The 18,440-nt window shown below is 39.7% G+C and overlaps 1 protein-coding gene across 5 annotated transcripts; it reads right to left on the bottom strand.

The window, feature by feature from the left end:
- Positions 1-1,719: 1,719 nt before the first annotated feature.
- Positions 1,720-17,153, bottom strand: SLC16A14 (solute carrier family 16 member 14). 5 transcript variants are annotated; one of them, XM_053459942.1, is made up of 7 exons: positions 16,958-17,110; positions 12,139-12,233; positions 10,113-10,154; positions 8,557-8,824; positions 7,869-8,012; positions 4,407-5,381; positions 1,720-2,077 (listed from the first exon to the last, which is right to left on the bottom strand). In XM_053459942.1, the coding sequence occupies exons 4-7, from the start codon at positions 8,816-8,818 to the stop codon at positions 1,929-1,931; spliced, it is 1,530 nt and encodes a 509-aa protein (XP_053315917.1). In that variant the 5' UTR covers positions 8,819-8,824; positions 10,113-10,154; positions 12,139-12,233; positions 16,958-17,110; the 3' UTR covers positions 1,720-1,928. The 5 variants fall into 5 exon arrangements, with proteins under 5 accessions (XP_053315917.1, XP_053315919.1, XP_053315918.1 ...); XM_053459944.1 differs by having other exon boundaries at positions 10,113-10,179; XM_053459943.1 differs by lacking the exon at positions 16,958-17,110 and adding an exon at positions 12,557-12,922.
- Positions 17,154-18,440: the final 1,287 nt, after the last annotated feature.

The following is an 18,440-nucleotide window of genomic DNA, read 5'->3' on the forward strand; positions in this document are numbered from 1 at the left end:
ATGCCAACAAATTCACTGTCTTTGTCCTCCTCAGCGATTGACAGGCTAACTGCCCTTTAAAACTGAACGGTTTCATTACCTTCACAATTAAAACAGATTTGCATGAAAGGCAACAAAAGAGCTTAAGACCTCACAAGCAACAGCTCAAAGAGATTAGTGACTGCCAAATTCACAGCGTTTCAGGAACATGGAAAGATACCCAGCTGCTTCAAAATGGAAGACTGACTGTACTTTGCTTTTATTGGATTGGGTTAAAAAAATTGGGGGGTTGATAGTATGTGGTTGTCCACAGAAAACTGGCCAGAGTAACCTATTATGCAAGCATTGAATTTGACGGCAGATAACGACCATTCAGCTCATCCAGTCTGCTATATGACCATGTTTAATTTAAAGTATGTGAAACAGCAACTGGATAAAAATTACATTTTTTAGTCCTCATTATAAAGTAGAACAATCAACACCATCATTACAGCTGTTTTAGAGAACCGTGGTCGAAGGTAGTAGCCTCCAATACATAACACAAAGACACAGCAATATATTGAACCTAAAACTATGCTGCTAGAGACTATGCTAATAGAAAAATGCTTCCATCGTGTGTAGAGTAGAAGCAATCATTCTACACTACTTACTACCACAGCATTGATTTCATAGGTGCTGAAAATAACTAGACACACAAATAAAAACTAACAGAGACAAATCTGGTTTAACTATAATGAATATAAACTCATCTTCATCAAGACAAACCCCACATGGGGATTTTTCATCCTGTGTAGAACTAGTCTACCAGATGTTTAGTGGGTAAACCCCAAGCTAAGTCCCATTGTATGACTCTTTTTGTACTAAATCCTGGTGCTCTCATAAGATAGAGACATATACGTTGGCTTGATGGTCAACCAAAAGTGAAAGTCTAATGATAACGAAGGAGGAGCCTTCATATACTGCACTCAATTGATCCCGTATTAAGAATCTTAAGGCAAACAAAGTAGCCATTGCATCTTACTAAAGTATCAGGAAAGTTTTGTAGTGTTTCTTTCATTTATCCAAGGTGTGTGCTGAGTAAGGTGGCCGTTAGATTGTATCTTCAAGGAGTCTATCTGTGAATTGCTACCTTAATTACTTTCTATTCCCGGTTCATCAGTGTTGGATATAACAAAAATGTGGGCAGAAATATCTTACTGTTTGGAAATGTTTGTTCTGCAATATCATTTGGTTTTCTCACCTCTGGCTCCCTGCTGTTTAAATTTTTATAATATTTTTCGCAATACAGCCTTACCAGCTACTTGTTGTAAGAATTCCTGGCAAGAAGAAGACATTTGGTTTCTTAATTCTCCAAAGTTTAAATACATATCACACAGCAGTTTTACAGTCACCTAATACATGGGACATTTTTTGTATCACAGTATTTTACAGGATAATTCAAATCCTTGGAAGTTAACACATACACAGATAAAACTATACATATTACACAAACCCATACCAACCTAAAACCTTGTACCATCTGCTGATTTCCTGAGTAAGAGCTTCGTCTGGCAAATGGCTTTGCTTTCAGACTTAAAAATCAGCCAAATTTGTGTTTACAGCAATATGTGTTTAACAGAAATAACTCCACAAGCCTCATTAAATCTTGTTCTTTAATTAAATGTATGTAGGGGTTTGTCCCGGCAATCTCTTGTGCAGATGAGAAATAGCCAGGGTCACCCTTTTTTTTGTTCTGAGCAGAAAGCTAACACTTAAGTCAAATGAAACAACTTCAAACATTGGGGAGTTGTCTTGAACCTTTGAAAAAAACGTTGTACGCCTCCTATACCAACCCAAGTAAGCACGTACACACACACACACGCACACACACACAGCCAGCATCTGAATGGACGATGTCAAAACAACAAAGTATGGATCCTCTGGCAGTAATAATGTGATTAAATCCATGTTTAGGCTTTGGGGTTTGCTGTTGGTGTCTCCAAATTTTTATTTGAGCGCAGGCAGGGTTCCAGGAGCAGGCAGACAATTCCTAACATATACAGCAAGCCACACACATAGAACGAGTAGTCGTATTTCTGAGTGAGGTCGTAAATCCAACCTAGAAGAGAGAGACAAATATGAGGCCCATGTAAGCTTTTAAAACAAATATCTAACAGGCACCCATGTTTTTCATTAAAGTTGAGGACTTTTTCTATAAGTGTAGAAGTATGGGTGAAACATATGGTGCAATATGTACTGGGAGCTTTCAGACCCTATTTTCATTATCTTTTTTTTTTTAGCTGATCTGTAATCTATGACCTTGGACAGGCAAAGTATCTATGAAGTTACTGATGTCCCTTTATATTTCTGCAGCGCCTGTATTCGGCTTAGCATTACCCATGGGCAGCAGATGGCTATAATCTCCATATGAGAACATCTGTGTTGGGATGTGTGTGGCTATAGGCAGTAGTATGCAGACATACTGAGGTAGGACTACCTGAGAGTCTGAGGTAGGACTACCTGCTCACCTTACCCAAAGAGCCACTTTGTAGTGCTTAGGTTTAAAGAATCAAAATGTGGGCAGCACAGCCCTCCATTAATTTTACAGCACACTGTGCCAGTCAAGGGGCATCAGAGGAACTCCTCAACCAGCCCATTATCCTCACTGCCAGCAAAAGTGGGATAGTAGGCCAACGCCTGGAAATTAGGATTTTTGTGAAAAATGGGACACTTGGGAGGTATGGATGACTGAATCAGTAGGAGGTCAAATGCATGAGTCTATTTAGGGCCTCCCTGTGGTAAAAAAAAACTCCAGTGTCACCTAGAAGTGTGTAAGAGCACAGATCATTATTTTCTCTGGTCTTGAATGGACTGCTCAAGTTTTTGGTTACTATAAGAGGATACAATTATATACAAGTTATATTCACACCAACTGCTAGACACCCGGGAGTAACATCCCCAAATAAAACTGATGAGTGCCCCTGAAGTGCCCTTATTGATGAGGACAATCCCTCATTTTGACCTTAATGTCCCTCTTCTCTTGAAGCTATGAATGTTTGGTATGAGTGCATCACGGTGCATATAAACAGCAGTAAATGTGTTTATAAACTAAACTGTGTGTGTAACACACATTCTATTTCTTAGAAATGCTTTTATCAGTTACTCAAATCAATAGGTCACAGTCACATGACAAATGAAAGTAAAGCCCCCCTTTCAACAATACTAGGAATAATGTTTCTAAATGTTGCATTTTGTTATGAAAATGTTACATTCTGTGAAATCAGTGGAACAGCATCTCTAAGGTGTGGAGGCTGCTTCAGACCTGTAAATAAAAACCACATTCTTTTTTCAACAAACATAAACAGATTAAAAACAATCATTTACTTGCACTCTACCCTACTTGGAAAAGAACCAACCATTTGTTTCCTTCTAAGCTTTGTGCGTCAGTGCCATATCAGTGAGGTCTATGGTCTACTAAATTGCTGCTGTGCACAGTTCTAAGGAGACTTGATCATGGGCATCCCCAGTTGCGTATTTACCTTCGGAGTTGCCCTTGGCCAAATTAGCACAGCCTTCTATAGTGTTAATGTGCCTGCTGGGAAGGTTAGTGGTGTTACATGTGTGATCCGGCTCTCTGTTATGCGGACGAGGGGCTGCTGCCCCCCTGGAGCTGACCACATCTATGGAACTACCTACCAGCAAACATCGGCCAAGCTTCAACCCTCCACAACTTTAAAAGCAATGAACGTGTCCACTGGAAACTTACAGGTACCTCACCTATCCGAGATGCATGATAATGATAAAGTACAGTACAGACCTACGTTTATTCCCAAGGGAAATACATTGTAAGTTAATATTAAATCCAAGCAAATGTGATTTTTTCATGGTTTGCAAATGATTACTCAAGAGCAATTAAACACACATTGATGATTAAAATAATAAATGTCTTGTTGAAAATTAGACATGTCTGGCTATAAAATGGTTGGGCTCTGAAATGAAATTGAGCAGACATGTGAACAGGCTGCTAATACAGTTGGTTGCCTTATTACTGTCCATCCCATGACCTGGTAACCCAAAAACTAGGGCTCTTTGGACCAGGGGCAGGATTAGAGGTCCCACCACACACTGAGATCATGTCCATTTCTGGAAGCAGAAGTGGGGAGAGGGCAGGGCAACTCAAATATGTCCCTTGTCCTGCAGCGCCTGGGACAGATACCCCTCTTGCTACACGGAACCTACGACCCTGGCTCCAGTTATTAGAGTTGATTACTGGGTCTGGAGGAGTGGAATCTGCCTAATCCCACCCTTTTCATATAACTGGTCACACCTGAAATCAGAACATTATATGGTCACAGAAAAAGTGAAAACAACTAAAAAAGAAAATTAGATTAAAAAAATGTTTCATCAAATCCCCCAATAAAGTTTGACATGCTAACAGAATTTGTTACCTGCAAAAGGAGGTCCCAGAAGAGCTGATACCCCATTGGCACAAATGATGATCCCATAGGCATTGGCCAATTGCTTGATTCCAACTAAATCTTCGGTGACAACAGGCATGAGAGAGAAGTATCCACTAGAGAACCCTATAAGCGCACAAACTATTGCAAGACTGGCATACGCATGCATAAGTGGCAGGATGAGGATGCAGATGCCCAAGGTAAAATTTGAGGCAATGAAGACATTCCAAGCACTGACGCATGGCAGGTCACCAAGGAAACCCAAGAAAACCTTGCCGAAAATATGAACAATAGCTATAATGGAGGTTAGGGGGAAATTGTTGTTGTACTCTGTCAGGCCATACAACCCAACAATCTCTGGCAGGTGAATAAAGGGGATTACAAAACTGCAGTAGGCCAGCAATGCCCACAAGACAAAAGCTACAAAAACTTTGTTGGTGAAAAGAGAGGCGGTTCCAAAATAGCTAGAGTGCCATGCCCAGAAGCCAGATCTCACGGTGATGGTGATTCGGGTCAGGGTCTTCAGCATTCTCAGCCTGCCCACATCTTTAATGAAAATGTCATCTCTGATGTCCTCTTTGTTCCACAAGGTATCAACTTTTTCACCGCTCTCCTCCTCATGCAATACACCATTTGCCTTGACAGGGTCATTTTCTAGCAGTGAGGGTGCCTTGATATCTCTGTGGCCACTTGTCTTCTCCTTACAGTCTCTACTATACTTCTCCTCATGGTCCAGGGGTCTCATGAGAGCACCACACACGCATAGGTTGAGAGTGATTGCACCTTGAATAATCATTGCACTTCTCCAGCCAAACTCTGCACATAGGTACTTCAGCAGGACCGTCATTAGGAACGTGCCAAAGCCGGTCCCAGTGGTACTCAGACCTTGTGCCAGAGCCCGGTGTTTCTGAAAATACTGTCCCACCATGACCACTGCAGGTAGATAAACCATCCCACTGCCAATGCCTGGGGAAAATAAAAAACATGACTTGTTTTACGATTCCATGTTTACAATAAGAACTGTACCATAATGACAACCCGTATAGGATATCCAAGAAAATATTGATGATTTAATGATTTACAATGTAATTATGGGGCAGGTACATCGAAGAACAAATACATTTTTTCACTGTTTAATATATTAATGTATAGCATTGTTGAGTAACATTAAAGAAAAGTGTATTTGGTAGGTGAGCAAAAGTCAAGCTTAAGAAAATCCAGCAAGCCAAGCCAAACCCCCTGTAAAAGCGGGTTCTCTTATTCTTTTAGAAGGATCGGCAGAGACCTCGGGCTTGTAGCCTGCAGGTCCTCTTGGTACAAGTTACATAATTGCAGTAATATGTTAGCGTTATTCTTTTTTATGTTCTTATAGCTTCAAATGACACAAGTTTTCCTAATGCATCGCTCTCTAAATTTTGCTAAAGCTGACTAGTTCTTGCAACATTAGTCTTTCCATCAGAACACTTTTTTTTGTTTTAGTTTGGACCCAAATACCACCGAGGGAACAATATAAACCTAATATCAGCCTGTCAGTGTCACATAAATGTTTTTGCAAAAAAAACTTTTTTTTCCCCACTGAGTAAGGTGAGTTGAAACTATGCATTATGAAGGGCCAACACCTAAATAAGTCTTCTACAAAAAGGGTTCAAGGCTCCAAATGGTGATTAGACTTGTGCATTCAGATTCGTATGAATTTAAATTTTAATGAAATGTGCCGCTTTCATTTATAAGTACGTTCATTTATTAGTAAAAACGAAGCAAACGCTCTTAATTTATGTTCGCATTTTGTTTGTTTTTTTCACTCTGTCTACTCTCACTCAATGTCTCACTATCTTCTCTGCCAGCAGTTTTCATGTTCCCATTTCCTTTTCCAGAGTTCTGCTTCTTTTCTTGCCTTCTTGTTCTTCTGTCTTCTATATTCTTTACTGGTCTGCTTCTACACTGTATTTGCTCTATTAACCAGCTCTCCTGGAGTTCTTCCACAAAGGGTGAAGACTCCGTGCACACTCTCTCCCTCAATTGTAGGAATGGGGGAAAAGCCCTGCGCCATAGCTCTGCCTTTTTGCCGAAGTACTCCAAGAGGCCAGAATAATGTAGACTTATCAGGGGAGAAAGAGAAGCTTTTCTGCACCTCTCTTTCTTCGCGGACCCATGTGCTTTCTTCTGCCCTCTTGGAGTTCATATGCAAAAGGCTGGAGTCACGGGGTGCTAGTTAGGGGAGAGAGTGTGTCTGGACAACGCAGCGGGGAGAAGGGACCAAAATATAGTAAGGAAGACAGAATACAGAAGACAGAAGAAGTGAAGAATAAGAAAAGGCAAAACAAGAAGTGGGTATGCAGAAAAGGAGACAGGGACACGAAAGCAGTTGGTGGAGGACATAGGGAGACACTGACTTAAAGACTAAGAGTGTGTGAGAGAGAGTGGGAAAGGTTGAGCAACAACAAATTTTGCTTCCGAGTTCAAAATGAACTCTGAATTTGTCTGAATTTTTTTAGTCTGTATGCACAAGTCTATTTGTCATGCTTTTATCATAGTAAAAACTAGTGATATAATATCACATATATAACTACCAGGTAAAACCTGTGGTGTAATAATGAAATCTCCTTATAATACTAAAACCGTGGGTATAATATGCACCCGTGTATAACATACATACTAAATTTAGATCTAAGTTGCAAGATATATTCACATACAGCATAGGTTGAGCATCACATAACAAGCTGGACTTACAGAAGAAAAAGATGAGTGGGCCGTGCATAAACACAGTGAAAATATATATATGACCAATGTTCTGTAACCTTTTACTTCTGCTGTACTCAAATTTCCTAATTGTGGGTGTAGACATTTCACCTACAGAAAGGAAGCATTTCATTTTGGCCATAATTTTGAAGCCATCTTATTACAACAATGGAAGGAGGAATGAGTACATCCAGGAGATAAATTCCCTTTAAAAAGTGCTGGTTAATGTAAAAGGAGCTGGTGTGGTCTGCATTGAAATAAGAGTGTTTTGGGACTGCCATGAAATCAAGACATTTGGTCTTTCCATCAGAACATTTTTTTGTTTTAATTTGGACCCAGATACTACAGAGGGAACAATATACATTTTATTATTAATTATTATCAGCAAAATATCAGTATCAATATTAGCGAAAAAACCCAAACTTTTCCCCAGTAATTTATGAGTTAAGGTGAGTTAAAACTATGCATTATAAAGGACCAACAACCAAATGAGTCTTCTACAAAAAGGGTTGAAGGCAGAAACATATTCTCAAACTTGGCCTCTAACTACCAAAGCCTTGGTCAGTCAGATATTGTGTTACATTATTCTGCTCCTATGGCAGTAGAATGAAGAATGAATTTATCAGTTATTTATTGCTTTATCGTGCCTGTTCTCAAATGATAAACCCAGCAACCTCTGACCTGCCAGCGTTACTGGAACTATCCCATCCTTACCAGCTGTAACTCCAAACGTAAAGAACAGAAAATGCACGTTAGTAGCATAAGCGCTCAGCACCCAGCCGAGGGACGTCAGAAACCCTCCAATCATTGCAGTCTTACGGCATCCACATGTATTAATGAACAATCCTATAAACGGACCTTAACAGAGAACACCAAGATTATTAAGGGACCATATAAGATATACATAATGCTGCCGGCATATACTGAGGGTGGAAAATAACTACAAGTGGTAGAAGCTAAAACAGTGAGGTGATTTAAACATGCATGGGACAAGACCATGGACTGACTAAAATGTGAGTCTTTACAGTAAATATGGGCAGACTAGATGGGCCGAATGGTTCTTATCGAATGGTTCTCATCTGCTGTCAAATTTTATGCTTCTATGGCACATACTAAAACATGTTTTTGGTTTATTATACACAGGTGTCTTCTACATTACTTTTAGTCACACCTTAACCATTAAGCATTCTTCCTTAAGTCTGAATGTTTGCTTCCTATAGCTGAATGGTCCCAATGGTACAAAAAACAATGTATACATCTCAATGTGTTCTAAGACTTTCCTACATGTTAGTATGTTCATAGGTCTTTTTCCTCATTCTTTTAGTAAGGGAAAGGAGGAGGACATCGTGTTAATGTTGCTGAAAAGTAACATTCTGCTATGTCAACAAAACCAGTTTCATACCTACAATCAGAGTGATGCCCATATTGAGGGAACTGACCCAGGCTGTTAGGCCTCTGCTTTGGTTGAATTCTTCTAACCATTCCATGTTGAGAATTCCTAAAGCCATCTGTGAGCCCATAACCAGTAGATGGACTAGGAAGGAAGACAGAACCACCATCCATGCCCAGCCACTATCAATGTTGGGATTCCTTCTTGGTATCTCCTCCTTGTTCTTCAAACTCACATCTGGCTCCTTTGCCATAGCTGCTTTGCTGTTGCACATCTTGTGCTATATTGGGAACATGACAAGACACTGAAGGATTTTTATCAATGTGCCACGCACATAAAACAAGTAACTGAGGTTCATAATTTATATGATGTGAAAAAACCACCAAACAAGCCTAGTAGCTTGACAGTGCTTCTGATGTAATTCAATGGTATGAGATCACTACCAGTGAGCAACATTTGTCTGTTAAACTCCAAGGAGCTTTACAAAGTAAGCTGGATTGGCGGAAATTATTACATAAATGCACTCCCTTGCAATACCTTGGAGCAGCAGATTTCTGGGTCATTTTAGTTTTACTTTGTTAACAATATGCATCTACCAGCACCAGCCAACATACAAATTAAACCAGATTCCATTATGTAGAAATAAAGCCAACAATAAATGGATGTAAGATTTGAATTGAGTTTGCCAGGAAACCTCAAGGCAATACATCTGGTGTTTTCTCTTTTAATTTGAGTTCAGGTTCATCTTGCTTGATACCTTATCACATCACATCATTTCACAGCCATTGATAAATAGCCACCATTTAGTAGTCATTAAAGATTTGTATACATCTCTATAACATTTGTAAATATACCCAATATGTTGTAAATAGTTCTTAACAATGAGACAAGAAATCACCTAAACTTTGCTTTAGAGCAATGCTATTGTTCTTAACTCACCGGACCCCGAACATAAATCTAAAAGTGTAGGTATAAAGAAACAATATGTGTAAGGGGCATAGCTAAATTGGCAGTGAGGCAACCCCCTCTATCAAACACAGGCCGTACAACTGATGGATCTTTTTTCTCTCTTTTCTGCCTCTATACATATTGTATACATTGCTAATACAAAAATAACGTGTATTATTACATTTCATTACATTATTAGAAGGCTTACCCTGGCCTGTCTCCCAGAAAACACTTACTAGGTTTGGCTCTGTATAGCTTAAGCAGCAAGATAAGGCTCTTTAAAGTGGTAATAACTCAGTTACAGCTCATTGTTTAATGAATCAACCCATTATCAGTTGTAGAGGCTGTGTCAGTGACATTTTTTTTGATCTGTACATTAAACATTATGAGAACATTATACATGATGCATGGTCCAGATGGGGACTTGAAATGTCAATAATGGCCACCAGAACATGACAATCCTACTGGAAATCACTGCATGGGACTAAAACACTGAGCTATGCACAGACCACATATTACAGAAATATTCTAATACAATACTCACATCTAAGTCTAAACTGGTTGTAGTTACCAGAATTAAAAGTAAACATCTGTTTTGATTTCAGAGTTTAATATTTTACCTTATTATATGATGAACAGTCTTCTGTTTTGAATGTTGCATCCTATAAAAAAAGAAAGAGCATTCTACTGGAGAGCAGTACAATGATAAGAAAACAAACGTTGTCTGATCAGTTTTATTATCTCTTTAATGCCTGATGTAACACAGGACAATACATTTGAAATTGATAAACTTGAAAATTAATAAATTATCAACATTTTAAAAACAAATGAGAGGCAAAATCCAGAGCATGTGATCAAAAAGGAACACACAACACAATCCCAAAGAGCCCAACTTGACAGCACTACCATATAACATGAAAAATGGAAAAACACAGAAACAAACGGACTGTTTCAAATTCAAATATGGTCATTCCCAAATAATAGCATTATCTAAAGATGGTGTCACCACCAATGCAAAGTAGACATGTTTAGAAGCCTTTTATTTAGCAATAAGCCATAGTTTTTAGAACCATGTATGCCTATACTATTTTTCCTATACAATTCTTGCTTTGAACAGACCTTAATAAATCCCATATGTCAGCTAGCTATGGCTAGCCTTGGCTTTGAAATGAAAGGGTTTTTATGTACCACTGAACTCATTAAGAGCACCGGTAGGGCTGGCAATTGGACATGTAATGCTTTGTTACATGACATGTGTTACATGACATGTGGCCACTCACAGTGGGTTAGTAGCTAGAAGAAAAGGCTTGAGTGAAGAAAAGGCTGTGATGATGGTGTGATTTGTGAGTGAGTGTTATTGTGTGTTAGCATAAGTGAGCCTGTGTAAATGTGTGCTTGAGTGCATGTGTGTGTATGTGAGAGTGTAAATGTGTGTGCTAGTGCATATGTTGCGTATATTACAGCAGAGGGTTCAAGGGGGCAGAGGGCCACTCGGTGCCAGCCTTCCCCTGAACACCCTAAAGAAAAAAATCTATCAGATGGTGAGAAACATAAAACTATGGAATCTATAGACATAATCTTTTTACCCTGAGGACACTCCCAAACTGCTACCTTTTGGATCTTGGCATCTGTACTTTTCAGGACCTCTTGGCAGCTTAGACCATGCCAGTTGTGTCTTAAGAAATCCTCAAGGGTCCTCTTAACTAAATAGAAACTAGCAGTAACAGAATGATTATAACTAAAAAAGGCAAACGATTTCTCAATATCTTCCAACATGTTAGCCGGTAAGCTACAATCACCTGTACCCAAAGTCAACTACCCAGACCTAGCAGGCTTTGTAAATGATTGTTATCAGCGATGGACTTCATCACAAAAACAGTTGTGAAAATCCTTACCATGTCTCTTTAAGGAACTAACGTTGAATTGGAACATCTCAGGGTACAAAGTTAACATCAATAATTCTATGGGTATGACACTATACCGATGCTCACTTATTAAAAATTAACTTTAAATTTCTTTTAATATTAATTGAACATTCGAAGAAAAAAATACTTGGTTGTATTATTAACTTCCAAGGAATCCTTAGGAAGCAAACTTGTTTTCGAATATTCATCAGAGTCATAAGGACAGAGTGATGTTACTTTCTATTAGAAGGGTAACTGTCCATAAAATAGAGCCTTGAATATCGTATCTATTCCAGGCACAATAAAATAAATTCTTTTAAACATTGTAAACAGTGAAATTGTGTTACATTGTCACATACATTCATACATTCTAATTCTTCAACAGTGTCAGAAAAATAATTTGCCTGTAGAAAAGAACCATTCAGCCCATCAAGTAAAGACTTGAATACTAATTCGTAGTCTTTGGGCTTGTCTTAAATTTCAAAAAACTTTATGCTTATCCCATACATGTTTAAATTCTTTAACTATATTAACCTCTACCACTTCTGTTGGGAGGCTGTTCCACTTATGTCCCACCATCTAAGTAAAGTAAACCTTCCTTACATTACATCTAACCCCTGACCCTATAGCTTTAGATTATAAAAATATTAAGAAAAAAAAATATTATATGCTTATCTGACACCGTAGCCACCATTTTTCTATTACTATCCTGATTCTTTTCATCACTTTCTATGGCACTCACCTGTAGCCACCATCAGCATCCGGGTGCAACCCACAGTGGATTCTGAAACCGTCCCATTATACCAATGTTCAGTTCCGCAAAGGTGGTTTTCTATGCTAAGAATCATTAAATGTAAAAGAGAGTTTATTAACGAGCAGAGGGAGAGAGTCATTTGGGTATGAAGACATGCAGCATGGGAAGTGGGGAAATGGGTAGCGCTACAGCTTAATGATATTGTGACTTCTATTGACTTTATCTTTGGACAAAGTTACAATCTTAAATAGTAACAACCCCCCTAAGGGTCATGTGAAAAAGCAGTCTCCTCCAGGTGATAGATGATAGATGGATAAATAAATAGATAGATAGATGATGGATAGATAGATAGATAGATAGATAGATAGATAGATAGATGATGGATAGATAGATAGTCCATACTCACATTCACACATTCATTGCACTATTTGCCCAGTGACAATCCTATCCATCTTATCTGCTACTGCTTCTTTCCTACAATCACAAAGTAACCAGTATTTAAAGGAGAATTTTGGTTTCCTCCCAGGCTTGGAATGGGTGTTCACATCAGTTCATATTTGGGATCATGTTGGAGTTCAGACGTTGTGTAATTAGGCTCAGGGAGTAGAGCCGGGGTGCGGGGAGCTGCTAGAAAACAGCATGTCAGCACAATGCAAAGTCCACTCTACGGAGTCCTTAAGGTTGGCATTTAAAGTATATTGGAGTTTGGGACGAGCTGTAATGTTTCAAATGTTAAAAGTAGGTGAAAGGTACTTTGTGCATTTAAGCTGAGAAGCCTTTTTTTTAATAATAAGACATTTCTAGCCTGTTAGCTCCCTGATCATACATTTTGTGAAGGATATTGCACTGGAAGATAATATGATGGACAGCTATTCTATGTGAATAATAAATATTAAATATTTGAGACTAAATAAATATTATTTCCATTTACCATGCATTACATTTTAAAAATTTTCATTGAAACAAAAAAAGTAAAATGATCTCCAAAATCCAAAACCAGTATATTTTACTTCTTTTTATAGTGTATATAAACTGCCCCAAAAAAGCCCCCCTATGTCCTCATAATTGTACCACCACCCTATAACCTTTCCTATATCTTAACATACATAAGGAAACTATTCCATAATACCCAAGACCTATACAACTATAACACTGTCTAGTGCAGACCTTCCAAGAATCCTTGTGAAACAGACACAATGACATTATCCAACATAAAGATAATATTCCATCAGAGTAAATTGTAAATAATAATAATATGAATAATGATAATCAGAAAGTGCTACATATGCAGTATTTAACAGATTGGTAAAGTCATAGTCTGTTACTCTCTCAATTATATTGTGCTGCCCCAATACATTACTTATGCTGCTTATGGGTTTATCCCTCTTCGTGCCAGAAGGTTTTGTATTTCTTATCCTTCTGGTAATCAAAAGGGCTAAGAGCTCATTCTACAAGAATGATAAAAGAAAGGAACTGTGCAATGCTAAGAAAAGTATTAATCTGCTACCACTGCTTCTGTTTAACTATATTTAACAAACCCAAATGTGTGACCAGCTTTTCCTAGGTATGGCCACCAGCCAAGGTAGTCTTATTCCTGGACTATGTAGGATACCAAAATGAAAAGTGAATATACTATTGCAGACTTTGTGTGGATACATGTGTGCCGCCACGATGGCCACCAGAACATGGCAATCCCACAGGGAATCACTGCACTGGAGTTAGGGGCTATAACACTAAACGGTGCACTGACTACATACTACAGAGATATTCTCACACCGTACTACAATACTCAGGAACCCCAGAATAATCATTTCCACGGCCCTTTACACAGTTTCATATAAACACTGTCCATCGCAGAGCTTGGCAGTAAACTGTTTCTGCCACTGTACTGCAACTCCTATCATTCTCAGCTCACCTTTGACCATATGGATATTAGTTGATGATTGTGGCAGTTGCTGTTCAGCGAAATTCAGAGAGCTGGCTACCCGTGGTCTATGTCCCCATTGCCATATACCCACTTAACATACAGTGTACACATGGTGCAATGTTCAGTTACTGTCCCCTGAAATAGTTTATTTATTTTTACGATATAATTTGAAGCTGTAAAAGTGAGAAGACATCTAACGTATTTTATAACCGCATCCAGTTCTTGAATTTTATTTAAAGAGACAGAGACATTTAAAACATTTTGCAGGACCTGTTGCCCCCCCAAGCCGGAGGCACAGTTGCCTTTTCACCCACTGGCATAGAGGGCTACCATTAGCGTTCTATCCATAATCTTGCTGCTGCTAGGAGAAAGGCCTGGGACAGTCTGTCTGTACATGCGCGCTCAGAGTCATACATGCACACACTGCACCCATATATTACACAGGTAAAGATATGTGTACATGTGATATCCGGGAACTTTTAATGATTGTGTATAAGCACCCGTTTCATATCGCTACGATGTAAAGAAGGGGACTGCGGCTTTCTCAAATATTCTCAGAGCATCAGAATCCAGATGAACTCCCGCACATATACATCATAACATGGAACATTTTCTTCAGGGAAAATAATCGGGTGAACTTTATATTTGGGTCACTAAAGGGAGGGTTGACAAGAAAATTTGCAAAAGAGTTTGTGGTTTTAACTCCCTCAGTCCGTTATGCATTATGAAGAGCCGACCCCAGCAAACTTCTACTGAAAACAAAGCTTGGATGTAAAATGGAAAGTTAAATCAGTAACTTTTCTCTAAAGTGTCCATTCTCATTGAATTATACATTATACAGGGCCGAACTGGCCCTTTCTTGCTCGAGAAATCTGCAGCATTGGCCCTTTATAATGAATAGTGAAGTGAGGGATTAAAAACAAACTTGCAGACTCTCCTGCCAACTCTCTGTTTAGTGAATAGACCCCTTCCCGTTGATGCCAGTGGGCGTGCCTGCTGATGTCACAGAACACCCCCCCTTAAAATGGGCAAATGGGCAGGTAATGTGTCAGGACCCCAATCCCAGGGGCTTTGGGTGTGGATCTGGAGTGCAAGAGAAGCAGCGCCCAGGTGTGCCCATATGGCTCAGGACCACGACGAAACCCTATTTACGACCCCCCACAGCGCTGCGTGTGCTTGTTAGCAGTGATGTACTAACCTAACCCAGCTCCTCCTGTCGCCCCTACCCCGTCCTCACTACCAGGCATCGTGATTTGATGTCATATACTGACGGGCTAATTTTAAAGGAAGTGTGACAAGGAAATAAACTACTGTATAGAGGACAATAACAACTCGGCACAGCCCTCCGTAGTGCTAATGAGCCAAGTGGGAAGATCAGTGACCTTTTAACTGTCCTATTGAGTAGTGGAGACGCAGGGAAAGACCTTCTCAAAGCATCCTTTTTTAATTATGACAATCAGGGATGGCACCCCAACGGGCCACTCCAGGGGCCTGTTGATGTAAGGAGCCCCTAAAAGATGAAGGGGAGAGACATACTCATGAAGGCACATCACTTGAGTCTAATAATCAAGCAAATGTATATTTCCTTTGAAACAAATTTGTTGTTATAAATAAAACTGAGCCACATATATGTTTGGGCTGTACATACGTGCTTTCAAGTGGCACTAAGTTTCCATGAAATAAATTTCCTGTTACACATCAGCATCTATACTCAAGTATGCAGAATACATGTATGATCTTGTTTCACATTCTACTCCCGACACACACAAGTTAACCCCACGGCCCTTTATTGCTATAAAGCCCCTGGATTTTGGCAGAACACTGTTGTCTTATAGATGTATTTCTTCCATAAAATACGCAGTCTGCCCTTGATTCTTTTATTGTGTATAAAAGACTCCTGGCCAAAGGCAGCATATAAGTCGATCCAAGTGGTGAAAAGACGATTCCCAATCACCCATGGAAGGATGATATAGATTTCTGCCCAGCCGCCTGCCAAGGCTTTGTTTAAAAGAAATTGCCAGGAACGTTCTACTGCCCCCCCCTTTCCTAACAGGGTCAGATGTGAAGCATCATCCTCCTGATTACCCTGTGCCAGGCAGACATAGAAACGCAGGGAATCCTTCTGCTGTGGGCAGCAGGTTAAACAAACACACAGATTAATCGTTTGGCTGCCAGAAGAGGTGCCCTGTGCTCCATTTTATTAAGAGGCTTTTGTTTTCCTGTACATGAAAGAAGCCGATATAGTTACCCCTCTGTCTATAGGATTCTCTTAACCTATAGTAACCCCAGCCCAGCTGCTGTATAGTGGGAGGGTCTAAAGCAGGGTGACTTATTCAGAATGCAGGGACTACCCAATCAGCTCAGCCGCCTGATGAATATTTGGGTTTACATTCTCATAGGGGCTCATCTTATATTACTTTCTACACATAATATTCAGGAGTAAGTGAATCCATCTGGGCAAGCAAACTAAAGCTGTCTGACACTATCTATCTATCTATCGACCTATCTATATAGTGAGAGATCTATACATATATATATATATATATATATATATTTGTGTGGTAATATAGTGCACAAAGAGCACACAACATCATAAATGGTACCAACAAATCACATCTTTCCCCACTCACACATATAGGGTTCTTCACATTAGGGAAACACACACGGCATTCAACCACGGACACCAGTGCACTCCCAGTGACTAGTGCGCTCTCACACACACACGCACACATACACACGCAAACACATACACACACGCATACACACACACACACATACACGCATACACATACACACGCCACATACACACACACAAGGCATGCAGCACACTGACAGGTAACCCACAAAGTTCAGGCAAGCATGGGAGGTATAAGGACACACCTGGTCCCAGCCCGATGTCCGCAAAGCAGCCGACCCCGTCCTGAGCCCTGGCCATGAAGCAGCGGCTTTACCCATCCTCCCCGCTCCCGTTGTGCATGGCTGGCAGGAGGATGGAGAGCCGAGGAAGCAGCCTCAGGTCATGCTTGTCCTGCCTCATCCCCGGCTCCTCTGTCTGCACAAGGCTGTGGATTGAAACCTCTACTCTAAGAGACTCATTCCGGCTAATTCTGGTTTGCAAAGGAAAAAAATATGAAGAGAAGAGCTCTGCAAACACCTCACAAGCACACTCTTGTGGCAGCATGGAGAGCCAGCCTGCAGCTTCTATACATATACATAACTGACTTCTATAGGCACTTAGTGTGTGTGTGTGTATGTATATCTGTGTGAGTATATATATATATATGTAACCAAAGAAAAATGGCCACTCACGGGTCTTTGTAGTAAAGTGCGTTAAACACTAGTTTTTTGAATCAGCACGGCCAATGTTTCGGACCACCTCCGGTCCTTTCTCAAGACCGTCTTATGAACGGTTTACTTATCAACCTAACTCGCCAAAATAATGCCCCCCATATAATGTACCCCTCCCCATATGATTTTCCCCTATAAAATAAGCACAACTCTATTTTAACCCTTTGAAGTGTTGCAGTATTGGGCTGCATTTATTAACAAAATGTTCAAAAGTGCTGTGGACAGGTCAGGTTGCGATCTTGTCCAGAACAGCAATATTATCCCTAAGGAAGAAATAGCTTTGGCATTTTTTCTTCCAGAAAAAACGATAGCATTATTTTTAATGGCTGTTGCCATACATGTTTTTGACATTTTAAGATTATCTGATTTAAGTAAAACTAAAACTATTATTTAAATATGTAGTCCCTTTACAGTTTCTGTCTGTGCCTCTCTTCCCCTGACTAAACTTTGATTGACTGCAGTCCCCAAAAGCAGGAAAGGAAGGGACCCCAGCAGCCAGAGCCAGAGAGTTTTGGAAGGATCAGGAGAGGATCCGAGAGCACAGACCCGGTTCCTGAGCCTATAGACGCTGCGTATTCGAAGCTCATTCTTTGTTGGGACTGTCAGGGCCGGACTGGGAATGAAAAGCAGCCCTGGAAACATTTGGAGACCAGCCCCATATAGTTTATCTCGCGGTCGAGCTCTTGTACCCACACGCACCCCTTATACATACCCGAGTCACACTATTTGCCATATATAACTATAAAACATTCTTTTTATCACATTATTTGTATTAAAATGACAGAAAGCAAAAAGTGTTAAAAGGCCCTAATAAATGAAATACATTAGACATAATGGAATCAAAACATTTGCTACTGCAAACATTTTTAGATGAAAATCCATTTTATTCAGTGGAACAAAACAGCGATTCTTCACGATATTCTTGTAAGAAACTTTTATTTCTTTATTAATTCATGTAAAAAAAATTCATATTTAATAAAAGCTATGATTGACAAATTTTTGGTTTTTGTTTTTA

Source organism: Spea bombifrons, chromosome 3 (assembly GCF_027358695.1).
Source record: "Spea bombifrons isolate aSpeBom1 chromosome 3, aSpeBom1.2.pri, whole genome shotgun sequence".
In the NCBI taxonomy this organism is placed as follows: Eukaryota; Metazoa; Chordata; class Amphibia; order Anura; family Pelobatidae; genus Spea; species Spea bombifrons.

Bases quoted from the DNA above. Each gene is read 5' to 3' on its own strand.
- SLC16A14 (XM_053459941.1), bottom strand. From the start codon at position 17,032: ATGGGTAAAGCCGCTGCTTCATGGCCAGGGCTCAGGACGGGGTCGGCT. The intron at 5,382-7,868 runs GTAAGGATGGGA...TATTTTCCCCAG, and splicing joins TACGTTTGGAGTTACAGCTG to GCATTGGCAGTGGGATGGTT. The intron at 2,078-4,406 runs GTAACAAATTCT...TCTCTCTTCTAG, and splicing joins TCTGGGACCTCCTTTTGCAG to GTTGGATTTACGACCTCACT.